Source organism: Vombatus ursinus, unplaced genomic scaffold (genome assembly GCF_900497805.2).
Source record: "Vombatus ursinus unplaced genomic scaffold, bare-nosed wombat genome assembly UNPS02014791.1, whole genome shotgun sequence".
NCBI lineage: Eukaryota > Metazoa > Chordata > Mammalia > Diprotodontia > Vombatidae > Vombatus > Vombatus ursinus.
In genome coordinates this window covers 67,394,298-67,422,039 of record NW_020954569.1, presented here as the reverse complement: position 1 = coordinate 67,422,039, position 27,742 = coordinate 67,394,298, and the positions used below count along the sequence as shown (strand labels likewise).

Below are 27,742 nucleotides of genomic sequence, written 5' to 3'. Positions count from 1 at the left end.
AGGTGGACACCAGAGGTAAATGAGGAGCCTTGAAAAGGGTTTGACAGCCCTCATGCCAGAGGTACTATTCTTCACTGAACACACTCTACTCATCTTCTTTAGTATCATTTCTATTGATACACCATATCTATTTCTGATGTTGAAGTGTTTATCAGGATGAAGGACTTTGGTGATAAGAACTTTCTTTTGTAGGTCTTTAATAGCTGCGTCTCTTGAGAAGGTAGTAGGTGTAGCACCAGCAGAGGAGGTTCCTGGCTGAATTTCTACAGGGCTTGCTCCCCTGGATGATGAAAGTGGGGGAATGGGGAGGGTAGATCCAAACAGAAGGCATATATAGTGACTATTACTCCAGGGGTCGTGGATGCTGGGTGTGGGCTATGTCTATCGTGGTCTGAGGATGACAAGTTTCTGAAATTTTGCTTCAGTTAAATTCAGTTCATGAGCAAGTCAAGAACATCACCCTGTGATGTCATTGATCCTCTTTGAAAATGAAGAACGGCAGAGGTTATATAGCTCATGAGTGTCTGAAGAAGGATTTGAACTCAAGTCTTCTGATTTCCAAAATTTCCACTCTTTATCGTATACCATTTAGCTGTTCCTCATATTCATATTAGGGGCAGCTAGTTAGCACAGTGGATAGAGCACTGGGCATAGCGTCAGAAAGACTCATTTTCTTGAGTTCAAATCTGGCCTTAGATACTTACTAGCTGTATGACTCTGAGCAACTCACTTAACCCTATTTACCTTAGTTTCGTCATTTGTAAAATGAGCTAGAGAAGGAAATGGTAAACCACTCCAGTATCTTTGACAAGAAAACCCCAAATAGGCTCATGACACAATTGAAACAACTCACCAAATATGCTGATGTTAATCAGGTCATTTAATAGGGTTAGTTCTGATCTTATATGCTTTCCCTTTGCCTATAGCAACTGGTTGGAAAAAGTGGCATAGCTATTCATCCTATCACTTAGATGAGATGAGCTAAATTTTGTGGATATAGTTTGGAGCAATCACCTACAAGCCTTTCAGTTAGAAGAGTATCATTAGGCCTTACCACCTACCCTGCTGCTGTGGCCTCTAGACTGCTGGGCATTGTCATCTGTACATGCAAAGGATCCCTGAACTTTGCCATCCATACCTCCTGTATTCATTCTATTTCTGGGCCTTTTCACCTTCTCTGTAGCTAAACCCTTTTATAATCTGTTTTCTCCTTCAATTAGAGAGGGTGCTCCTCAAGAGTAAGTACTGTCTAATTTTTCTAATTTATATATTCCTAGTGCTTAGCAATATTTAGAAAGTACTAATTTTTTTTTTGTTAATTCTAGGGAGTTTTAAATGACCTTAAGGTAAGGCTAAGAGACAATTTGTCATAAAAGAATCTCTTAGTATTTTTATTCTACTGAATCAAATGTCCAGTGTTCACACAGCAATGACCTCCTTTATTGTATATGATCACTTTTGGTATAGGGCTGCTGAGTTCAATACAGGTACTACCTCCTGTAGTACCAAATTTATTTTGATTTCAATCAGAGTTATTATTTTCATTTTTGTTTGTTTGGTTTTTTTGGTGAGGTAATTGGGGTTAAGTGATTTGCCCAGGGTCACATGACTTGTAAGTGTCAAGTGTCTGATCTGAGACTGGATTTGAATTCAGGTCCTCCTGAATCTAGGGCTGGTGCTCTATCAACTGCGCTACTTAGCTGCCCCCAAAATTATTATTTTCGATTTATCATTTATGGTGGTGATAATAGTAATAGCCCTTCTGAGCAGCTGTAAGTCACTGGGAGAGCATCTAGGTGGCATAGTGGCTAGAGCATTGGGCCTAGAGTAAGGCAGACCTGAGTTCAAATGTGGCCTCAGACACTTAATAGCTGTGTGACCCAGGGCAAGTCACTTGATCGCTGTTTGCCTCAATTTCCTCATCTGTAAAATGGGGATAATAGTAGCACCTACTTCCTAGGTTTGCTATGAGGATTAAATGAGATAATAATTATAATATTGGTTAGTACTTAATGCCTGGCACATAGAAAACACCAATAGAAATGTTAGTCATCATCATCATAATTACTACTTTTGTCTTAAAATTTTTGGAAACCAGATAAAGTAAACAAAGTCTCTGCTGGCACTTTGGGAAATGATGAATGGTATATTTGGAGTGTTAGAGGTACCTGGCAGTGTGGATCTTTTTTAAATATGATAATGTGCTATGACAGTTTTTTATTTTGCTTCTCAATTTTTGAATAAGGTAATAGATTTTAAATTTTGTGCATAAACCAGAAGCTGTTGGATGTGGTGTTTTTTTTTTTTTCAGTCCAAACATTAAATAGAAGAGGGAAGTTATGAATCTTAATGCAGTAAAGTAGATCAGTATCTCCTTTAGATAGAATCACTTGTGTCTAATTTCTAAAACTGGAACTTGAAGGTAATTTAAAACAGGATGCTTATGGTGTCCCAAAATTATCTCTGCATTTTAAGAGAAACTTTCATTATTAGCTTGCTTGGTTTAAAAAGAGAAACTGATGAAAAGCAAGTATAAAAAGCTCATAACCTGTACCCTTTTACTGGAATTCACAGTAAATTCTAGACAAGAGTGGTGAATAAAATTCCAGGCAATGTATTCTTATTAGGAATAATGAGAGGGAAGTCATTGAACTATGCTTCCATTTAATTATTCAGTTTGGGCCATGTTTTTGTTTTGTTTTGTTTTGTTTTTACTTAGATGACCATAAAAAGATTATCATTATAATAAGAAATTACTGAGAATTCTTAAAATCATTTTATCCAAGAAATTTGACTTTTGTTTGTGTTTAGAACATAGTTGTATGATCTTAATTTTTCAAAACTTTCGGACCTTTTGAAATTTTCTTATAGTTATCAGACTTAATACAAGTAACAACCTCAATAAAACTACACGTCAGATAATAATACAGATTCTAAGATAACAAGATATAGGTTATACAATTAACATTTTAGTGTTGGTTGGTAGGGGGGTTCCTTATAGCTGTTTAGTTTTAGTAATTAAAATAGGAAAAAAGAGATCAAAATAAAAATTTTCTAATACAATTAAAAAATATTCTTTGCTTTGTCCCACCAACTTAATTTTATTTAATTCAATGTTAACTAGTTTTACTCCTAGAAAATGCATATCGAGAATATTGTTAACTATTTTCATTTCCAAATATCTTTGAATTATAGTGTGCTTTCATATAAAAGTTTTTCTTATTAAAATTGATCTAGCTTTTAAAAACAATATGTTTGATGTTAGTGATCCTTATTAAAGTTAGTGTCTCTAACAACTGCCTTTTAAAAATTGATTTCATTTGGAAGGAACCAATTTCTTAGGAGAAATTTAAGCGAGATATAGGGAAGGACTGGACTCTCATCTCCAGGAGCTTGTTTGGTCCCGAGGTGTCAAACATGCACTTTGTGGACCACATTGCTAGCAACACTCGTGAGTGTGACTGAAACAGATTAAAATGTAATTGGGAAATATTTAACAAAATAAATAAAAATACAATAGAACATAGACAGTGTTAATATGTGGGGTTCCAAGTCAATTTGTGCCTCACAGGGATCCTTATGTACAATTTAGTGGCCTTTGTTTATATTGGAGTTTGATACCCCTGCTCCTAGTATGTTGGTTTGAAATTTGTTCAGTTGTATTGCTTAGGTACTGGATCTCTTTTTCTTTTTGACCACTTCAACATTGCACTTTAGGATCCTATCTTCCCCTATGGATTTAAGCATTGTACTTCATCAAAGAGATAGAACTAGTAAATATAGATCTTCAGATATCCTAACTAAATTAAATTGTTTATTGGTTGTGTTTTCATTGTTCAGAAAAAACAGAGTTGAATGATACAAAAATAATGTGAAGTCAATTGAATTCCCTAGATTTAAAAAAAAAATACTAATTATAAAATTGTTGCATGGTATAATGTTTGTGTTCTTCAATAAGGTATGACTTAAAACACCATCTTTTCCTTTTTAGCTGGACTTTGGACTGTCTTCACACTGGGTGGAGTAGGAAGTAAACCAGCACCTCATCAGGAACAGTCTTCACCTCTCGCCAGTCAGAGCCTTCTGCTGCTGCTTGTGCTGGCCAATCTCACTGATGCTCCTGATACGCCAAACCCCTACCGACAGGCCATTATGTCCTTTAAGAACACACAAGGTTTGTAATGCTTTTTGATCAATTTTGTTTTGTTCTCCATCATCTTTACTTCAGGTACTGGAGATTTAACTCTGCAATTAATCATAATAATGAGAAATTTTGAAAACTACTAAGCTAAATCTCCTCTATTGAAGTAGTAATGTGAACCTGATTTGAGGACTGTAGTTCTTTCAATTCACTTTAAATGTTTTGATTTACTCTTGTACCTTGTTGAGTAATAGTAAAAATGAAGACAACATTCTGTGTAATAGTAAAATTAAGTTAGCTTTGGATATATCCACTATTAAAATAGATCTATGAATAATACAGAATAGCAGTAAAATTCATACTTTAGGTTATGTCATTTTATTGTTGTATTTAATATTTGATTAGTATGTGATCTGGACTCGTAAGTTTCTTATTTCAATATGAAATTTAGGGTCTTAACAATTTTCCCTTCAAACATAGAACAAACAGTGGTGCTTCAAATATATTAGAATTTTCTTGTTAAGTTGTTTTTATCCCATACTGCCTTCTTATCTTGTGGGAAAAGCCACATACCCATTTTGACTTCATCTAGTCTAGTGTTTTCATAAGAATGATTGAGAACTTAAGCAAAAGGGTTCTGTGCTGTAGTAGTAACCTCTGGTTTGTTAGGATGAACCCTTTAAAAAATATCATTAATATAAGAAAGACTGGCTTAAATTGCTGTTTTTATTGCAATGCCTTAAAAATATATATTCTAAAACCTACAGGAACTCTTTGTTGACATGTTGCTTTCAAAATAATTTCTAATATGTGGTTGCCTCATGTTTCCTGCTTAGTTTTTGCTGTATGTGGTTTTTTACCACACAATTTCTCTTCTTCTGAGGGCAGCGGGTAACATGGTTTGGTGGAGAGAGCATCAGATGAGCTGTCCACATACAGAGGTTCTGACTCTGGCTTTCCACAAACTAGTTGTGTAACCTTTGGCAAGTCACTTCCTGTCTCGCAGACTCTTGGTTTCCTTATTCATAAAATGAAGTGGTTTCAAATACATGACCAGGGTTCCTTTCTTCTAGTTCTAATACAAACCGTATGATTTGGGCTTTCCTATTTATCTTGTATGAAAATTTGGTTTTTATATTGTGTAGTGAAATGCCTAAAGTTCCTAGAGTAACAGAAACACATAATATGCTAATAGAGGCATTAGCTTTTCCCTCAAAACATTGTAAAAATAGCTTTTACCTGGCATCTATAAATGTATGCATAGTTTTCTAGCTTTCTTGAAAAAAGTTCAAGATCACTACTGAATATTTTTTCACCTTGACTCATTTTTGTGCAGTTGGCTTATAAAGTTACAACTAATTAATCTAAATTTCTAGGACAGATTATGGTCTGGTTCTTGCTAGGATTTTAGATTTTAAACAGTACTTTTCTCAGTTTTTCATGATTTTTTATGACAGCGAGTTTTTATTATGCCAGTTAATATTGAAGCAATTATGAACCAACATGGAACTTTGCAGCATTAGAAAATGTTGTCTAAGTAAGATTTAAGGAATAATCAATCCATATTTACATTGAAATTAATTCAAGTTCTGTTTCTGCCAGAATGATTTTTCTGTAGTCCCATAACCAGTGTAAATGGTCTAGAAAAATGCTAGCTTGAAGGTCTAATTTTGCCTTCAGAAATCACAGTCTTCATATGATAAAGGTTTTTCTTACCATATGAACTTTCAATTCCATCCAAGTAAATTAAATTAATTTCTCAACCAGTAATCCTAATTTATAAGTAGAATGCTAAACATGATGGGGACCTTACAGACCACGTACTCCCTTTCTCCTATTTTATACATAAGAAGACTGAGACGTGGAGAGGTCAAGTACCTTCCCATTTGTAAACAGGTGTGTGTATACCAGGATGGGAGAATTGAAGGAGTAGGGGAAGTACATTAGAGAGATGATAGTGATGTTCAGATTCTTACCTCTATTACCTGTGTCTACCACAATATAATGAGGTGTGCCAACAGATGGAATCATGGTAATTGGCCTATGTGGATGAGAATTTTCATGCCACCGCACACCTTTTTTTTCACGGAATCATGAAGTAGCGTGTAGTAGCCTCCTTTGAGTACTCATAAAATATAATCCACCTACCTCTTTGTCTCTTAAGGTTTAAAGCCAGATAGTCACACAAAGTAGTGATTTTAAGTGGTAAAAATTCTGTATAAAGATTGGGGAAGATGTCCCTTGTTTTAGGTGGTAAAGGAAAAGGTAGGGGGAAATGGATAAAGAATGGAATAAGGGAAGTTTTTGGTATGCTTTTCACATACATTTAAAAGTTAGAAGGGAGAACTTGAGAGGCATAGGACTGTTTTATGGAAGATTAAATTTGTTTTGGCTCACATCTCTTTATATCAGAAGACATGGTGAAAATGTTAAAGCATTCTTTCTTTTCTTTGTAGTGGTCCCATATTTTATGTCCTTTAAAAATATCTTTTGGTGTTTTGAAAAATAACAGAAATTATGATCAAAATAATAAGTAGATAACAATAAATAAATAGTAAATAGTAATAAGTAATACATAAAGTAATGTTATTGTCAGGCAAGATCATGACTTTTTGTGAGTGAAGTACATCCAGTGATCCATTCTGATTCCTTAATTAACCAACTTGGATTTCTAAGATAAACCAATTAATTATTAAGTAGAGAGTCATTCATCACTGTTGAAATTATAGGAATCATCCTAAATGGGCTGTAATATATGTTTAAGCATCTTTATAGGATGCTTAGGTAGTTTTCTCAGAAAACATGAGGAATAGCTCTTTGAAGTTAATGAAGTTTTCTTGCATAAACAATGAGGAATTTTCTAAGCTTCTAGACTTAGGACAAATTGTTACTGTCATAGAACCCAAAGATAGACACATCCTTTTCAATCTAATTTTTAATGCCAGTTATACTATTAAAAAAAGCTTAATATTCTAGCCATTATCTGCATGAATGGCTTAAAGAGAATAATGAAAACCAGAAAGGTAATTTTAGGCATTTTAAAAATCAGGTTTTCCTTCCCATATATTCCTTCTCATATTTCAAGGATAAATACTTTTTAGATTAACTAACCCTAAGAGTCATTGGCTACATGAAAACCTTAACATTCTGTACTTGTTTATATTTATGTTTGGTTCTGATGGTGACTTTTTAGGATAACTTCAAAATCTAATTTAACAGTTGAGTTAGGATAATTAGCTCACATTTTAAAAGTTTTGCCATTTATAAAGCATTTTCCTTACAAAAAGGAAATGCTTGTTTGAAGTAGGCAGTAGAGGAGTGTTTCCTATAGTTGTGTAGATAAGAAAACTGAAAGTTAGAATGGGTGAACTCAAGAAATGTGGCCAGAATCACATATCTAATAAATGGCATAATCTAGATCCAAGCCCAGGGCTTCTGACTCCCAAATCCAGAACTTTCCGTTGTTGCTCTCAGAGGATTGCCAAGATGATATTTTTTCCCATAGCACATGCATTTGAGCCGATCTATATAGAATGAACAAACTCACTATGTGCCAATGTAATGAATTTTTTTCTCAGACCAAAATATACTTAAACATTATTATAAACATTCCAGTGAAAGCTGTTGCATTGTTACTTTATACAATTTGTGGCTTTTTTCTCCATTTCAGATAGCACTGCTTTTCCCTCTTCAAATCCACATGCTTTCCAGATTAACTTTAATAGTTTGTATACAGCCCTGTGTGAGCAGCAGAAGTCTGATCAAGCAACTCTTCTTTTGTATATGTTACTGCATCAAAATAGTAATGTGAGGACATACATGTTGGCTCGCACAGATATGGAAAATCTTGTAAGTATCATACTTCATGGTTCAACTTTGTATTTTTAAACTATTTTGAATTATAATTTTTCAATAAAAGAGAAGTATCATTATTTTAAAGCACTGTTATTGAACATAGCTTAAGTATAACGAAGATATTTCATAATGGTAAACACGTGCTTTTATTACCAGTTTTTGACTCTCAGGTATGCTAAGAGACTATATAGTCGCAAATATATTATACTTGGGATCAAGTAAGTTCCATGACATGATATAGATAAATTTCTTTTGCTTGAAATATTTCAACTTTTAAAATAATAAAATAGATACAACGAGGATAAGAAAGAAAATGGTAGATTGGGGAAAAATCTTTGTATCCTATATCTTTGGTGAGATGTATTGAAAATTAATAAGGAACTAATACACATGTGGAAGAACAGCCATTCTCTAACGGATAAGTTGTCAAAGTACATAAAACAACAGTTCCCAAAAGAATTGAAAATTATTATCAATCACATGAACGATTGCTCGAAATAATTAATAATAAGAAAAACTCAACTCAGAAAAACTGTGAGGTATCATTTTGCACCCAGAAATTAGTAATAATGACAAAAGATTGAAATATTCAGTATTGGAGGAGTTTTGGAAAAATAGGGACCTTCACATACTTTCATGTAACTGGTTCATCCAGCAGTTCTGGAAAGCAGTTTGGAATTATGGTAAAAAAGAAAAATGAATAATATGTCCTTTCCCTTTGACCTAGAGTTTCTGCAGCTAGCCATATGTCTCAATGAGATAAAGGATGGAAAAAAAGTTACAATATGCACCAGAGTACTTGTCAAACTACTTTTTATTTATAATAATTTTTTGTTTCCTCTTCATCTTATGCTTTTTTAGTTTTAAGAGATAGATTTTTATTGACATTTTATTTTTCTGTCCCTTAGATTTTCCCTTGTATTTCACCCTCTTCCCTATTCCCAGGAATCATTCCTAGTAGCAAATACTTCTTTTAAAAGGAAAAAAAAGGAGAAAATTCAAATCGAAACAAATAAATATATTTTTTAAGAATCTGATTCTATATTCACTATTAGCACATTGATGGAACCCTTGCTAACCCCTCCAGCTTTACAAGAGTGTAGGGGTAAATGTCTTCTTGTAGCAATCTCTTCTTTGGGGCCAAGCTTGTTCTTTATGATTTTGCAACATTCATTTTAAACTGTTTTGTGATGGTTATTCTTTTCATATATATTGTTGTAGTTATTGAATATATTGTTTTCTTGACTGCTTACTTCACTTGGCATTGGTTAAATGTAAATCTTTTCATACTTCTCTGTATTCATCATGTTAATCATTTCTTACAGTATAGTAATATTCTATTCCATTCATATGCCACAGTTTGTTTAAAGATTCCCCAAATCTACTTTGTTTCCAGTTTTTTGCTGCCACAAGAAGTATACCTTGACTTTTAATAATAGAAAAAACTTCAAGCATATTGATGCCCACTGATTAAGGAATAGTTAGACAAACAGTGCTTCATATGAATATAATGGAATATCACTACAGTATTAGAACAAATGTCACAACCAGGAAGACATTATATTATGTTATAATGACCAAGCTTGGGCCTAAATAAGAATAAAATGAGTTTAGCATATATTATTGGAATTGACTGATTTATTGGTTAGTCTTTCTCATTTACTGTTTTTCTTTTTTCTTTTTCTTTTTAATTCTTTGTTGTAGGGATGGCCCTCTGGGTTGGAGAGGGGAAACAAATATGTTGAGAGATGAAGGTGATCTGAAAACAAAAGTTGAGTTGTTTTAGTAGAAAAAAACTTATACACATAATAGACTGCATTAATAAGAAAAATCACACAATTATGTGAATAGGTGTTGGAAAAGCTTTTGACAAAATCTAACAACCATCTTTGTTAAAAACACTAGAAAGCATTGGAATAAATAGACCTTTTCTCAATATGAAAATATTCATAATATGATAACATGTATTATATAATTATAATATAATATGTATTATAATATATTTATTACATAATTATAATATAATATCAATATGACAATATAGTAGAGATAGACTACAGAAGGGTTTCCATTAAGATTGGAGTAAAGCAATGATGTTCATTGTCACCATTTAATAAAGTAGGTCTAAAAAAGCTAGCTATAGCAATAGGACAAGAAAAGGAAATTGAAAAAATAAGCATAAGAAAAGAAGAAACAAAATTTTTACATTTAGTAGATGATATGATAATCTGTGTAGAGCAATGGTGCCAAATATGCAGTCTAACCCCTAGTGGGGAACTGGATTAAAAAGTAATTGGGAAATATTTAACAAAATAAAATTTAAAAAACAATATAATGATAATTTGTGATTTTCTAAGTCAATGTGCATCTCCAGAGAATATGTGTTTGAGTTTGGCACCACTAATGTAGAGAATCCAAAAGAGATACACAAAACATAATTGAAACAATAGCTTGAACAGCATTGTGGAGCATAAGAGAAATTCACATAGATCATCAGTATTTTTGTATATTATCACTAAAATCCATATGTCTGATTTTTACATTTTTCTGGATTTTTGAAGAAGTAGAAAAATTCTCAAAATAACTAGAAATATACAAAATATTTCATAGTCTTTTTCCTTGGATACCACAGGTACAATGTCGATATAACTTTAAAACACTCTTTTCAGAAATAAGGTCAGATCTAAATAATCAGGTAAATAAATAATAAAGTGTAGTAAAAATGACAATAGAACCTGAATTCGTTTATATATTCAGTGCCATAACAATCAAACTACCAAAGGATTACTTTATAGCGGTGGTGTCAACTTCAAATAGAATTGTATAATCCACCTTTTACATATTGACTTAGAAAACCACAAATTAGTATTATTTTTGTTTTATTTTCTAATTTATTTTGCTAAACACTTCTTAATTACATTTTGATCTGGTTTCCCCCTGGTCTCCCCTAGGCTGCCAGGAATTTAACCCATATGTTTTATGGCAGTACAAAGACAATAATGATTATGATAACATCAAAAACAATAACAACAACTACAACAATAATCTTGGGGGTGGGGAGGAACAAGAATCTTAAGAGAAAAAAAATTTAAAAATGTAGGAAGGAGCTACTAGTACCAGATCTCAAAGTATGTAACAACAAGAGCCTTTCCCCAAAAGATAAATGGCCAAAAGATATGAATGAACTGTTTTCAATGCTATTAACAACTTTAGGAGAAAATGATCAGAATAACTAATAAAGAAACACACATTGAAGAAATTCTGACTCATTCTCATCAGACTAGCAAAAATAATCAAAAGAACACTGACTAATAATGTTGGAGGGAATGTGGGAAAATAGGCAGATTGATGCCTTGGTAAGGCTGTGAATTGGTCCACCCATTCTGGAAACCATTTTCGAACTATACCCTAAAGTCACTAAGCTATTCGTACCCTTTGCCCCCAAAATACTGTTAGTAGACCTTTTCTAGAAGAAAAAGGCCCATATGTACAAACATGTTTCTAGTAGCGCTTTTTGTTATAGAAAAGAACTGGAAACTGAGGGCATACCTATACGATGACTAAATGACTAAATAAATGATGGTATATGACTATATTGGAACATTGTTGTGGGGTAAGGTAAGGCTAAAGAGGAACTTTGGAGAAACCTGGGAAGACTTGTTTGAACTGATGAAGAGTGAATTGAACAGAACCAAGAGAATTACTTGTGAAATAACAACATTGTAAAGACAAACACCTTTGAAAGACCAAGAATCCTGATCAATGCAATCACCAGCTATGCATGATCCCAGAGAACTAATGATAAAACATATGACCTGCCTCCTGAAGATGGACTCAAGATGCAGAATTAGATATATATTTTCAGATATGGCCAGTGTGAGAATTTGTTTTGTTTGACTATGCATCCTGGTAGGATGGGAGGAGTATAGAGATAGGAGAGAGAGAAAAACGAGGGTTTCCCTTCCTCTGCCCTCAATAGAAAGAAAACCACATACTGATGTGTTCAATATTTTGTTGGTATTTATTTCATTGTTCTTTCTTTATTACTATGAAGGGAATGATTGACATTTTATTTAAAATAATTGCTTATTTAAAATAATAATTTTCTGTTCATCAAACTTCCCTTGGCTTGTAAACAGTCCTCTGTGTCTTAGTTCACACTATTGTTTGGCATGAATTTGATATATTAATCCCTGTCTGATTTACAAAGAATTGCTTTATTTTATGTTTGGTGATCTAAGGCTCTCTCATATCTATAATTGGCATCTGTTGGAATAAGAACAAAACTAATATGACTACTCAGATTCATTTTGGTCCTCATTAATTAAATGCTAGTTATTTCACCTTTAAAATTGTGTAGCCAAGTCAGTTTTCTCTTTACTTCCATTAGTTTCCTGGGGGCAGGTAGGATAGAACATAATGTAGGATTCTAGGTCTGGAATCAGAAAGACTTAAGTTCAGTCAGACACTTACTAGCTGTATGTTCCTGGGTAAGTCACTTAATTGTCTATCATAGTTTCCTCATGATCAAAAGAAATACTATTTTTAAAGTGGCTTAACACAGTACATGGCACATAGTAAGTACTTAATAAATGCTTCTTCCCGTCCTCTTCCCATTCCTTGTTTTATAATTTCAGAGATGTTTACACAGAAGTAAACTTTGGCTCCAAAATATCATTTTACAAATAATATATACATTTATTTTTAAACTATAAAAAGAATTATATTTTTGTCATTGTGCCACTTTAGACAATTTATCTTCCATAAAATTCTTTTGATAAATGGCAACCAAATTGAATGGTAGTCCATGCAATTTTAAAAGTTAATTAAATTGTTTTAATCAGCAAAATTCTGCTTTCTCTCCTACCCTCCCCCTCAGAAAAATTGAGAAAGAAAAACAAAACCCCGGTTACCAACATGTATAATCAAGCAAAACAAGTTTCTACATTCACCATGTCCATAAAAATAATGTGTCTTACACTGTAGTTGGAGTCTTATTAAGAGGTGGGTAGCATATTTCTTTATTAGTCCTCTGGAATCATGGTTGGTCATCATGCTCATCAGAGCTCCTATGTCTTTCAGAGTAGTTTATCTTTTCATTAATATTGTCATTGAATAAATGGTTCTCTTGATTCTATTTACTTCATTCTGCATCAGTTCATATAAGGCCACCCAAGTTTCTCTGAAATTATCTCCTTCATCATTTTTTTAAACAATACAATTGTATTCCGTCACATATTCCATCACATAACTTGTTCATTTATTCCCCAGCTGATGGGCACTCCCTCAGTTTTCAATTCTTTGCCACTTCAAAAGGCTCTATAAATATTTTTGTACATCTTTAGTTAGAATTAGTTTTACTTAGGACTACTATCTCCCTGAATCTACTGTCCCTTTAATTCCCTCTTCTCCCTTCTCTTTCCCCCATTTCTCTGTTCAATGAAATATATTTTTGTATTCAAATCTGTGTGTGTGTATATATATATATGTATATATATATACATATATATGTATGTGTGTGTGTGTAGTCTTCCTTCATTTGTCCAGTTCATATAGCATGAAGTTCAAATGTCAGCTGCTCTTGCTACCCTTTCATTCTTGTTTGTATAGACTTCTACTCGTCTACTCAAATAATGTGAGATAATTTCCCCTAACTTTCCTCTCTATTTCCATACTAGTGTATTTCTTTTTCCCTCTCTATTATTCTTTTAAAATCGTCAAATAATAATAGAACCACTCCTAGGCCTTGTTAAATTAGACTTTCTCTCTAACCCCTGAAGACGATATGATTCAGAGGGGACATGTATATCATCTCCCCAGATCTAGAATATAGACAGTTTATCCTTATTCAGTCATTTGTCATTGTTCATTCATGTTTATATTTTATATTTCTCTTAACTCTTTTGTCTGAACTTCAACGTTTTTATGCAGCTCTAGTCATTTCATCAGGAAGCTTGGAAGTTTTCTGTTTCATCAAAGGTCCATGTTTCCCCTGTAGGATAATATGTACTCAGAGTTTTTCTGAGGAAGTAATTCTTGGCTATAAGCCTATATATTTTGCTTTCTGGACTATAGTATTCCAAGCTCTATGCTCCTTTGTTGTCATGGCTGCTAAATCATGTGTGGTCCTTATCATGGCTCCTCAATAATTAAATTCTTTCTTTTTGATTGCTTGCAGTATTTTTTTTTTCTTTGACCTAGAAGCTCTGGCTTTTCACCATAATGTTCCTGGGAGTTTTTGTTTTTGCTATTTCTTTTCTGGAGGTGGATTCTTTCTATTTCTACTTTGCCCCAAGACATCTGGACAGTTTTCTTTTATGATTTCTTGAAATCTCATGTATAGACTTTGCTTTTGGTCATAGCTTTCAGGTGCTTCTTAAATTTTCTCTCCTTTATTTTTTAGGTCAGGCTTTGTTGTTGTTTTTGCTTGAGATTCCTTATATTTTCTTCTTTTTTTTTCAATCTTTTGACTATATTTTAATATTTTGACTTTGTTTTAGTATTTTTTGTTGTCATGGAGTCAATAACCTATGTTTGATCCATTCTAATTTCAATCTATTACTTGAGTTAGATTTTACAGTTTTTGTCCTAAGCTGTTTTCAGTCTTTCTTCCATATCTCTCTTTTCTTTTCCAATTTATCACCTTGCTCTCTTATTTGTTTCCTATAATCTATTCATTCTATTTATAAAATCATTCTGAGCTCTCCTTAAAATGTTTTACTTCATCTCTTCCAGAATTTTTTTTGTTGAACTTGTGCCCAAAATGTGTTTTTCTTTGAGGCTTTGCTTGTAGTTGTTTTGGTGTTGTCCTTTTCTTTTGGGTTTGTGTTTTGTGTGTCCCTGTTACCATAACAGCTTTTTGTGGTGGAATTATTAATTTTTTTAATGTTTTCTCATTCTTCCATCTATTTCTTGATTTCATGCTTTGTGTTAAGGCTGTGCTTTGCACACTTCTGAGTGAGTATCTGGAATGGTTCTGCTGCTGCTTTCTTAGAGTATTGAATATTGTGTTATTTGAAGATCTCTGGGACAGCTCATGCTGGGTTCCTCTAGAAGATTTCCATTTTCGCAAAATGATCCTGGGCAAAATCTAATATCCGAACTCTGCTAGTTCCTGACCTGTGTTTGTATCTGAGCAACAGGCCTGTGGGTGGGTTTTCTCCATTGGAGTTTCAATAGACTGCTTTTGTACTCAACCACCACCAGACAGTTAGGAAACCCTGCTGGTTTAGAATAACAGAACTGTAGGAGGCCCTTTATTCTGGAATATCAGCCCTTATTCTCCTGCAGTTTTTAGACTGAGCTAGAGGCTGGAACAGGGACCCTGCTTGGATGTTTGAGCCATACAGCTGCTGCTTGCTTCAGATCTTGCTTCTTGCTCAGTACACAACCTAGGGCAAGTTATGTTCATCCTCAATAGCCCCCCATAAGTGCTGGTCCCCTCTTCAGTCCTCCTTGTATCACTGGCCCAGAACTTGGTAATGAGCAACAAAGCTGCCCATTGACACCTGTTCCTGAACCCTATATAAGTTTTAGTTCCCTTTATGCTGAATCAGTATCTTCCTTTTACTCTGGTATATTACCTCTCCCTCAGCTAGAATCTTCTTCACAGTTTGCTTCTAGATACACCTCATCCCTGGGTCTGCAGACCTCTCTGTTTATTCCCCCATGCTGCCCTGGCCTTGAAAAGTGACTTGTGATTATTTCTTGGATTTCATGATCAAGATTTGCTCTGGTGCATTTTAAAGATCTTTTTACAGGAGATTTTTGTTTTGTTTTGTTTTTTGGTGGGGGAAGGAGTTGGGAGGGAGCTCAATGCATTTCTTTCTATTCTGCCATCTTGGCTTCCATTGTTGTACACTATTAAAAGTATGTATGTGTGTACACAAATACCATATAGTCAATTGGCACTCTATTAATTATTCTCACTCAGTCAACCTGTATGTTTAACTACTCTGGTTATGCATTTACTCCAGGTTACTGTATCAGTGTTCATTCATCAAACATTTGCTAAACACCTATTATTTGCAGAACAAGATAAACTATCCATTGGCCTTTTTCAGAATGCTCTTTTATATTTTACAAGGTACTAATTAATATCATAGGATCACAGATTCAGAAATGGAAAGGTCCTTAGAAGTCACCTTGTCCAGTCCTCTCATTTTACAGATGAAGAAACTGAGGGTCAGAGAGATTGAGTTTCCCAAAATCGCCAAGATGCTAAGTAGAACTGGGATTCATATTCACGTTTTGTGTCTCCAGGTAGTGTTGTTTCCGCTGGACAAAGCTTCCTCTGTCAGTTAAATTTTTTTTTAACCCTTTCACTGTTTATTATATTAATGACTACCATTTATATAACTCTTATTATGTGCCAGATACTGTGCTAAACAGTTTACATTGATTATCTCATTTGATCCTCACAACAACCCTGAGAGATAGGTGCTATTATTATCTCCATTTGACAGATGAAGAAGCTGAGGCAAACAGGGATTAAGTGAATTATCCAGGGTCACATAGCTAGTAGGGTTTTGAGGCTATATTTGAACTCAGGTCTTCCTGATTCCAGGACTGGCACTGTATTTAAGTACTTTTAAATTTAAATAAGAGTTTGAGGCAGTTTTCTCTCGTTCTGGTGCCTGTCTTTTTGTTTCGTCGTTTGTCTATGCAATTACTTTCAGATAATTGAACTGTAAAATGCTTAAAATCCAAATTGTATTTAATGACCATGAGAAAAATATGATTTTATTATATAATACTCTGCATCCAGTATGCTTTCAATAGTATCAATTAAATTGGATAATGATTTTTAGATCTTCTTCTCATTTGCATTAGAGACCTACATTCTTTGATTGTTTGGTTTTGGTTTTGAATTAACAAGGAAAAAATATATTTGAATCTTGTAATCATTAAAATGACTGAAGTATCTGATCATTCTAGTTTATGAGCTATAATAACAGAATATGGTACATTTTATCATGCGAACTAAAAAAACCATGTGGATCACAATATGACCTTGTCTTTGGATGGGCAGACCCAAATCAGTCATCTGTATTGGACATTTCAATTCAGATTCTGAGGGACACAATAGTTAGTTTATAGATGTATATATATGTGTGTGTATATATATATATGTGTGTGTATATATATGTGTGTATATACACACACATACACACACACACACACACACACACATATATATATATATATATATATATATATATAAAACCTAACAATAGTTAGGTTATAGATGAGGAAAATAAATTATTTATCATGCTAACTGAGAAATCAAAGAACGATTTTTTTCTGGTCTACTATACTGAGAAGTTAGTGACCTTGACTGATCCTTGATCTGCTAGTTTTACATTTCTAGAAAGCTAGAATTTTAGGTGGGCAAGTCAATCAAAGTCAGTTCAATATATCAGCAGACACTTTTTAAGCACCTAACATGTATCTGGCACTAGCAATAAAAAGAAAAAGCAAGAGCAGCCCTTGGCTTTGAGGAGCTCCACATTCTGACGGGGGAACCAACACATACAAATCATTACATATGAGATAAATACAGAGGAGATGGAAGGTAACTTTAGAGGGAAGGCACTAGGAGCTGTGAGGACTGGAAAAGGACTCCTAGAGAAGATGCTGTTTGAGCTGAATCTAAAAGGAAGCTCACCAATGTTTTCCCTCAGGGAGTTTACATTCTTTTAGGGAAGACAGCAGCAATGCATGCGTGCGCGCGCGCGCACACACACACACACACACACAGAGGTAATTTTTGTGAAGGTCTTTAAAAGCCAAACAAAAGAGTTTTTATTTGCTTCTCAGGGCAACTGTGAGCCATTGGATTTTATTGGGTTGGAAAGTGATATAGGAAGGTCTATACTTTGGGAAAATCTCTTTGCAATCTGTGTGGCTTATGCAATGAATTGGGAAGAGATGACGTGGGAATACTAATTAGGAGGCTATTGCAATAGTCCTAGTAAGAAATGATACGGATTTGAACGAAGATGTTGTTTGTATGAGTAGAGAGAAGGGGACATATCTGAAATAAGGTAGAAACATTAAGATTTGGCAACTGACTTTGGATACATGGGGTATGGATGAGTGTGGAGTTGAAGGTGATGCTAAAGTTGTAAACCTGGGTCACTGGTGCCTTTGACAGAAAATGAGAAATTTGAAACAGGACTAAGTTTTGGGTGAAAGATAAGGAGTTCTGTTTTGGACATATTGAATTTGAGATGCCTCTGAGACATCAGGTTTGTGATTCCCAGGAGGTATAGTTTGTGGCTTGGAATTAAAATCACATTGCAGATACTGATAGAAAGGAAAGTTATTTGACTCCATTTTAGGGTTATTGTAAGGAATTGTCATCATTTCAATACCAGTTATTATCTGGAACTTGATATGGGAGATACAGTACTATATTTTAAATTGGTATGATTCTCACACTAAATTGTAATATATTTTCATTAGCACCTCCACCAAGAAATGTTCCACTTGAAATCCTTGAGGAATAAACAAACTAGAAAACTATAGAAAAGGAAAAACCATAAAATGGAGTTTTAGGTCCATGTGTACTTTATGAAAACCATAATTCCTAGTGCAGAGAAGTAGGTGATTCTTCTTTACTTATGTTTTGGGGGTACCTTATTCTCACTTTTTTGGTGAATGCTTTCCCCCAACCTCAAAAGTTTCACCTAGTTTATTTATTACATCATGGATTGCATATTTCCACCTTCTTTTTCTCAGCCCTTCTTTGCCTGGGAATCATAATTGGCAGCCTTTATATGTGATTTCCTTACTTTTAAGAATGATTTTTTTTTGGCCTGAGCCTTCATGTACTCATAACTTTTTTTTAGTTGAAAATTTTAAATTATTTCAGTATGTTTTAAACTGGAGTGTAGCCTAACTCTTTTTCAAATGAAAGTGTATTTAAGTACCTGTACCACAACATAGCCTGTCTCAAGTCACAGTGTTTCTCTATTAGAAATAAGTGAATTATACTTGTTTTACATTAAAGCTGTCTTCTGTTACTGATTTTTTTACATAGTACTTTAGTTTAAAACCACAGTGTATAATTTTTTTCAATTGATTACTAAGTAGAACTGATCAGTCAAAAATAATCATAACAATCTCCAGAATTTGTTTGTATAGCCACACTAGCCTCTCTTGTTATGATCTCCTCAGATATTCTAAATTTTAGAGGGTCATAGTTGGATGGCAATAGCATTGGAGACCTCCACAAGTTCCTGAAGAAAACAGTCACATTGATTCAGTAAATGCCAGTTGATCCAGAGATGAGTTAGTGTACCAGGGTAAAGATAGGGCATCTTGAACAATTTAACACCTGCACAACGGTTTTAATTTCTGTATCCTAAAATACCTAAGATACCTAAAAAACATTTGTCAAGGAGATACCTTGTTCATGAAAGTGTTTTTCCCAGAATGAGGTTTATTCATTCACTCCAGCTATACTGGTCCCTTTGATTTATCCAAATACAATGAGAAGCAGTGAGGTAGAAGGCACAGAGAGCTGACCTGGGTTTCAAGGCTTGCCTGTGACACACTGACCACATAGCCTGTGAAAGTTACTTAACTTCTCAGTGTTTCAGGCACCTTTCTAATACATTGGCAATAAGAGGCAAAATAGGTGTTGATCTGAATTGGTTTCAGAGGGGAAATTTCTTCACCAGAAGTTTCTCACATTCATGAAATCTTAAGGATGAACCTCCCCAGTCCCCACATATACCCTCAGATGAGCATTTGTGAAATGGGGATTCCTCCTCTCTCTCTCCATCCCTCCCCACCTACTACCCCCAACACACACACATATACCTCACTGGAGTATTATGAGCCTCATTTAGTTAATGTCTGGAAAATAGAATTTTTCTTCTTTTGGGAAAATGCTGTGGACAAAGACCTTTTATTGATGCCATGTCTGTCAAATTCAAATTGGCTAATTACAATATTCCTATTTAGATTTTCCCCTGCCGTCTGAATTGAAAACTGTATTCTTCAGTTTCGACATGAGCTCTTGCACAGTGACACTGTCTAACCTGGAACACTCTCACACAGTTGCCTACTTCAGGAGACTTGGATCTAACTAAGTCCTGAGATGTCTGGATCTGAATTGGACCAGAATGTTAGCTTTCATTTAGAGTGACCCTGAGGTCACTCTGTATCACATATATCCTGGATTCAGCTCTCTGTAATCTGCAAAAAAACTGATTGAATACTCCATCCAGTCCAGGGGTTTGGCTCCATCTTTGTAGGTCCTGATTGCCTTGAGATCACTGTGACCCTTAACTTGAATCCAAACTCTCTGATCACCCTGGAATCAGCTTAAAATCAATTCACTTTCACAAATATTGTTGAACCCCTGCTATGTGTGGAGCTAAGCAAGAAATGTTAGGGGAGATAAAAAGGCATGGTATTTATCATCATAGAGCTTGCAATTTAGTGGGGAAGATATGGTATTTACAAGAATAACTGTAATATCTTTGTGTACTTTGAATTAGAGATCATGATTCCTTCATTTGTGGTCTTGTTATCTGAGTGACTATACTTGATATTCTTTTTGTTTAATCAAAAGTATGTAAACTTGATAAAGCCCAGTTGTACATAGAGTATAATTACCAGATTAAACCATGGTATTTAACCTAACAAAACCACATGTTTAATTCGCATATAAGCGAATTAAAATTATCCATATGTATAATCATAAATATATGTGCATATATATTTGTGATATTTAACAATTACCACCAGTAACTTGCTTTGTGGATTCAATGAATTATGGTGGAACATGCAAACTACTATTATTTATTGGCTTGTGATTGAGCAGTTTTTTGTCTTATTTTAATAAAGCAGAATAGTATTCATGTGTATGGGTGATAACGACATAATTTGGAGCTGGTGCTGGTCTTCTCCTTTCCCCAACTTAAGGGTATGAGTCCGTGGATGTTTATAGGAAGCAAAAGGATGGCGTTTTATATTATGGAACTGCCTTGGATATATGAGAGAATCCCTTGCTGCAAGGTTGATTCATATTTTAATTCATTTTTATGTCATGTTTTCTATTCATCTATATGTCATATACATTACATGAAAGTTAAGAACATTATAATATATTCAAAAATAAACTTATACTCAACTTTTAAGAACACACATTCCTGGTGTGAAGATTAACAAGATTGTAGCACTTCTAGTTAGAAGAGACCTCAGAGGCCATCTAGCCAATTTGTTCCTGACCAAGAATCCTCTCTAAAGCATGCTCAGCAAGTGGTCATCTATCTTTGCACCAAGATATCCCTTGAAGGAGAAGCCCATTCCTCCCCAGCTGTTAGGATGCTTTCCCTTACATCAGGACTAAGCTCTGCTTTGCTTCATTTTTGCTTCTTGTTTCTAGTTCTTCACTCAGGGATCAAGCAGAATAGTTCTCATTCTCTTCTGCATGACAGCCTTTCACATATTTGCAGACAGCTATCATGTCATCCCCCCCCCCCATTCTCTCCTCCAACATGAATATTAATTGTTCCTTCGTCTGATACTCATATGGCACAGTCTCTTCATCCATCCAGCTGCATTCCTCTGGAAGCTTTTTGAGCTTGTCGATGTCCTTTTTAAACTGCAGTGCCCAGAATGGAATCCATTGTTCCAGATGTGGTCTGAGCTCCCTCATCCTTCTCCACATGGCTTGAACAGTCCTTGACGATTGACCTCCTTTCCCACATGGTAGTTTGTCATCCCTGTGTTTTGAAACCATTGTTCAGAAATCCAGATTCTCCCGAATTTGCAGCTACATGTAGGCATTCTGTAGAAATGTGCTGTTAGGTGTATTTTTGGTATATTTTTCACCTGAGCTCTCAACATTTTATAGATATAAATTAATTGAAAATATTTCCTTTTATAGATTGAGCTCTTGAGGTAACAACACCTCTTGGTCTGCGTTACAAATCGGGTCATTGGCACCACAGAGTATAGAACCCAAGCTGCCAGTGTCCCGTCACAGTTCTGATGTTTTCTCTCTTAGGATAAACTGACATGATACTGGCCTCTTAAGTACAGTCTTCAAGACTTCAAATCTTCAAGAATTCGTACTATAGTTAGTAAGTATACTATACTATAGTTAGTAAGAATTGCCAAGAGTATTGATTATAATGCCATGTTGCTGGGAATTTGATCCCTTCATGAAACTAATAGTAAGTTTGGTGCTTAATTATTAAAAATTCTACAAAATTGAAAAAAAATTCCAACACTTTTTACTTTAATAATTCAGTATACTCAGTGGATTTATGGAAATTTTCTCACTGCCTGGCATCATTTGGAAACCAAGAAGCAAATGAAACATTTTTAAACTGCTTTAAGTTGTATAAAGAGTTTGCCATCTCTTATAGTTCATGGCAGTTTGGGGATTAGGAAATGACTTGGGCTCTGAGGATGTTCAGCATCAAGCAGTTTCAAGTAAGATTGTTTTAGTTGGATGTAATTGGAGCAGTTCTGGGCTGATGTAGTAAGGTTCACACTTTATAGGGAGCTTCAACTAGAACTTGTAAAAGAAAAAAAAAACCCTATGGTGACATTTTTAAAGGCTAACGCAATAGGCGTGCCACAAAAAACTCACATGCACCCGTTGTACAGGCAGCAGCCTGTTTATATGGCTAAACATGGGATTTGGCCTGTGTTAGGAGACTGTGTGCTCTGAAGTTCATTCAGAATTGAAAGAGAAGCTTAACCTATAAAATTCTTTCATTTAGAGTATGACTGTGCTTTTCTGCATGTTATAATTTAACACGTTCATTTAGTTGTTTATAGGTGGAGGTGACTGTGTAGACCAAATGATTCATGTCAATTACATTTTTGACTTTTGGCGAAGGTGTTTACCAGACTAAAATTTTTAGGAAAAATACTTACTTCCTAAAATGAACATCTATATACAAAATACTTCTAAAACTTTAAAAATTAATACATATAACATAGATATATTTCTAGTAGTTTTTGATTGTAGATTTCTCTCAATATCACCATTGAAATATACTTGAAAATACCTGGAAATTTTATTTTGTCTGCCCATGACAAACTGAGTTACAAATTAATTTTAAGTGCATCTTTATTCCCTAACAGTGTGTCAAATTTCATCACTATTCATTTATTACAGAAGATAATCATATTAGAAAACTTATTCACTATCTTGTATGAGTGGCAAGGTAAACTGCAAGTCATATTTTGTGCATATCTTACTGCAAACTTTGTCTAAATCAATCAACTTTAGAAATTGTAAGAATGAACAAATAGAAACTCTGCAGTGGGGTAGAGTTGAAATGGATAATTCTTTATTCCACTAACTAGTAACCTTTGTGCTTTAGACCAGGATATTATTCCCATTTAAGAGATGTAGAAATTGACCCAAGAATAAGCTTAATGTTTTGCCCAAGATAATACAGAAAGTGGATAGAACAGTAGGAGTGAGACTTGAAAACCTCAATGATCTGTGAGTATTACTTAACCATACTACCTCTTTAAGAAATTCATTGCACACCTTCTGTCTGCAGGAGTAGAAACCCTGACTTAGGGAGTTCTCATTGATTCTGAGCCAGAAAAATAGGGTCTTGGACTTGTGGTTGGTGCAAAATGGAGGTATACTTTGTGGCATTTTCATTGGTTAGGGCTAATGTTCTTTTTCCAGGACCCCAATCCTCAGGGTAAAGACATTTTAAGTATTTTCAAAACCACAGTGACCAGATGTGGGAAACAATTTGCATTTCTAATAGCAGCACCAAAGAGTCTTCTGTTCTTTTGTATTCCTGAATATCTGCATTTGTCAGATGATATTTTGTTATAAAATGCTTTCTAAAATGTGGATGGTGTGGTCCTGTCACTTCCATGGCATTAATAAAACCATAAATTTTATTTGAAAACTTGTGAAAATGGTCTTCTATACATTCAGCCAAAACAAGCCCTCTTAGAATTGAGAGAGTTCAGTAGAACATTTCTGGTAATTTTTTAAAAAGTCAAACATGTGATCCTTTTAAGCTCTTGGCATTGTTTCAGAAGACTGTCCTGGCTTTCATCTTCCATATTCAGTTATGTTGTCAAAAAATAGAAACTGAGATTTTTAGTACTATTGAAAAATTTGTATGAAATTTGTGCTTTTTCTGTATTCTCTAAGCCAAAAACCAAACACACATAAACTCTATGCCTCAGCACTTGATTTTGGTTGATTGGTAAAAGGTTGATAACTGTTATGATTGAGTAAGCTAGGATGCCTTGCAGTAGAATCTAAAATTCTGCCATAAAAAGGCAATTTCTTAGATTTTGATACCTCTTTGGTAGACTAAGGTTATCCAGCAATACTGTAATTGACTGAGAAAGAAAATAGAATTAAATAGATCAGTCCGCCCTTAGGAAAAGTGGCAGTCAGTTTGAGACTGATGTTATTTCTGTCAAAGCCTAGACATACCAGAATGTCTACAGAATGGTGCCCATTCAGTCATCAATATAGCTAAGTAATCTTATCTATACCTATTATCATAGTTGATATAGACTGTTTTAATCAGTTTCACTAGTTGTATAGAAGGGCCACATTTTTATACCATTACTGAGATTCTAAACTTTAGCCACCAGTGTATCAAGACAAGGTTGATATTCTTAACAAAGCTCTCCCATAGATAAAATGTGCAGAGTGAATCTAACACAGTTGTGAATTGAACTGAGGTGGGATGACCACAGGAAATTGTTGTTGTTCAGTCGTATGCCATTCTTCATGACCCCATTTGGGGTTTTCTTGGCAAACATACTGGAGTGGTTTGCCATTTCCTTCTCTACCTCATTTTACAGATGAGGAAACTGAGGCAAACAGGCTTAAATGAGTTGCCCAGAGTTATACAGCTGGTAAGTGTCTGAGGCCAAATTTCAACTCAGAGAGTTGAGTCTTCCTAACTCCAGGACCATCTTTAGAATCCAGGATCCTAACTCCAGGATCCACTGGGCCCTCTGGCTGCCCCAGCTATAGGAGGGGATGGGGCTGGGGGGAGTGAAACACTTAAAGTGCATACCGCAGTACTGCTTGTTGACATAGCCATAGACTTCTGGGACACAATGTTGGCAGGCAAACCAGCCTTGGCTTACCACCAGTGAGAACAGCATAACTCTCCTTATGCAGAAGCTTGAACCAAAGGCGTGATCCTAAGGGACACAGTTGCAAATAGCACCAAGTTGTACATGGTGACTGCAAGCGAAGAATCCAATCTGTGTACATGGTGTATGTGGGAAACTCTACAGATGTGTTTGAATGGAGATAGTCTGTAAATTATATCTGAGTACAAAGGAAAATAATAACCAATTTATAGACAGATGGAAAATGGTTCCAGGTTCTTGACTATTTTGGTTGGTTTTTGTGGCTTTTCTCCAAGAAAAATAGTTTTGTGATGTTAAAGGAGAAAGTAAAGAAAGAAGGCTTATACTTATAGGCTTATGTCATTGAAATAATAATGTGATCATTTTTCTCCCCCACAGGTTGTACCAATTCTTGAGATTCTGTATCATGTTGAAGAACGGAATTCACACCATGTGTACATGGCTCTTATTATTTTGTTGATTCTGACAGAAGATGATGGCTTCAATCGATCCATTCATGAAGTGGTGAGGCATGGTAGCTTTGGGAACATTTATAGAATCTGACGGTTTTTATTTTCTATATCAGTCACATAGCCGTTTATTAATATTCCCTTTCATTGCCAGTTATCTTCCTATTCATACTTGTTTCTCTGGCTAGACTGGAAGTTACTAGAGGGCAGAATTCTTATTTTATTAATCTTTTATTCTTGATGGCTTGGTGTTTTGCATATATTAGGCATTCAGTAAATATTTATTGAATTAATGAATGTAGAAATGTATCACTGTAAAATTAACTGCTACAGTAGCTTTTGTTCTGTTTTCCCTCCTTCCTGGTAGATGTTTTTTAGGGGACCTGGCTTGGAAATGCAGTATGTTTCTCTAGATTTATGAGGTGCTATTCTCCTTAGGCATAGTTATTAACCACTGGTATAAATTTTTTCAAAACTGTTTCTTTAGTGATACGTGCGGATGTTTTCCCAATCACTAAGTTCACTTTTCTTCTGAAGTTCATTTCCTCTTTCCAGTTGAGGTTGGACATGATCAGGCAGGTTGACTCATGTGTGCTAGGTAAGCCAGGGAAAGGAGATTGAGGAGGAGAGAGGAAGATGAACAGTTACCTGTTTTATACCATTGTAGTGTCCTTAAATGACTTCAATAAAGTCACACACATTTCAACGTTCTTTTCCGAGCATTCCTGTTTGTCAACTAGATACTGCTTCTTCCTTTACATAACCTTTATTCTTCTCTACTAGATTAATTTAAACCTCTTTTATGCCATCTATACAAGGAGACCCACATTTCACCTAGGTAGAATGGATCTTGACCCTCTGTGTTAGAGGACAACAAGCACAAATATCTATGGTTCTCATTTTTGGTAAAGTTATCACAAGGTAGAAATTATTTCCATTAATTTGTTCTTCTTTGCTTAGAGTTTATCTTGTTTTATATGAAAAGCAGAAAACACGTCATTTTGAAAAAAGATATAAAGTTGTTTTGGGATTAGTAAATGAAATAGTTATTTCCTTACTAGTCAGTTCCCAAGAGCCAAGCTATTGTATATATATTCACTACTAACTGCTTTTTAATACTCAGAATCTCAGGTCATAAAACACTGTGACCTAGTTAAGATATGCAAGAAGAATTTAACCCCAAATTTATGGGAGTGAAAACTAGTTTTAGGACTGAAAATTTAAACTTTATAAATCACCTTTTAGTGCTACATATGTTTTATCTCTCTATAAATTTTATTTTTCAGTAAGTAACAATATAACAAGTATAACTATTTAACTTAGAAAATTGGGTTATCTGTGTCCAATTTCTTAAATCTCTAAAAGACATTCACTTTGTACAAAGAAATCACTTTCTTGAATGTTAGGCCTGGCATGGACCTTAGAGCTCATCTGCTCCAATCATATCATTTTACAAATTAGGAAATTGAGGCCATTGTGACTTGCCAAAGGACACATGCCATTTAGTGATATAACCAGGATCAAAATCCAGATCAAAATGACTTCTGTCAACAAACACCAAGCCCCTATTATGTGCCAAATTATGATTAGTTCTGGGGATACAAATAAAAAATAAAAAAGCAATCCTTATACTCAAGGAGCTTATGTTCTACAGGAAGAAACAACATAAAAAGTTCTGTACAAGATAGATACAAAGTGGTTGAAAGGTAACTTGAGACTTGAGAAGAGAAGGCCCTTATATGAGGAGAGCTGAGGAAAGGCCTCCTGTGGAAAATGGAGTTTGAACTGAGGACTGAAGGAAGCCAGAGTTTCCTAGGGGTAAGGTGAGGAGGGACATAGTTCCAGGTATAGAGAATAACCTTTCCAAAGGCATGGAGATTAGAGATGGTGTAGACTCTGCAAGGAGCATCAAGTAGGGGACAGTATGGCTAGTCAGTGGAATGGGTAGAAGAGAGTAAAGTATAAGGAGAGTAGAAAGGGATGCAGGGGGCACGATCAGTGCCAAACAAAGGAACTTATATTTGGTCCTGTAAGAAATAGGAGGGGTGGAGCCAAGAGGGCGGAGGGAAAGCAGTGACTTGCTAGAGCTCTCCCCCAAACCCCTCCAAATACCTACAAAAAATGGCTTTAAACAAATTCTAAAGCAACAGAACCCACAAAAAATCAG

At 34.7% G+C, this 27,742-nt stretch overlaps 1 protein-coding gene across 2 annotated transcripts in view; it reads left to right on the top strand.

The window, feature by feature from the left end:
* The window catches only part of DYM (dymeclin), a 559,394-nt gene that overhangs the window by 224,609 nt on the left and 307,043 nt on the right, over positions 1 to 27,742 (top strand). For both annotated transcript variants that reach the window (XM_027868956.1, XM_027868957.1), the window contains exons 9-11: positions 3,992 to 4,174; positions 7,812 to 7,990; positions 25,505 to 25,630. In XM_027868956.1, the coding sequence (XP_027724757.1) occupies positions 3,992 to 4,174; positions 7,812 to 7,990; positions 25,505 to 25,630 (488 nt within the window). The remainder of the gene's footprint in view (positions 1 to 3,991; positions 4,175 to 7,811; positions 7,991 to 25,504; positions 25,631 to 27,742) is intronic.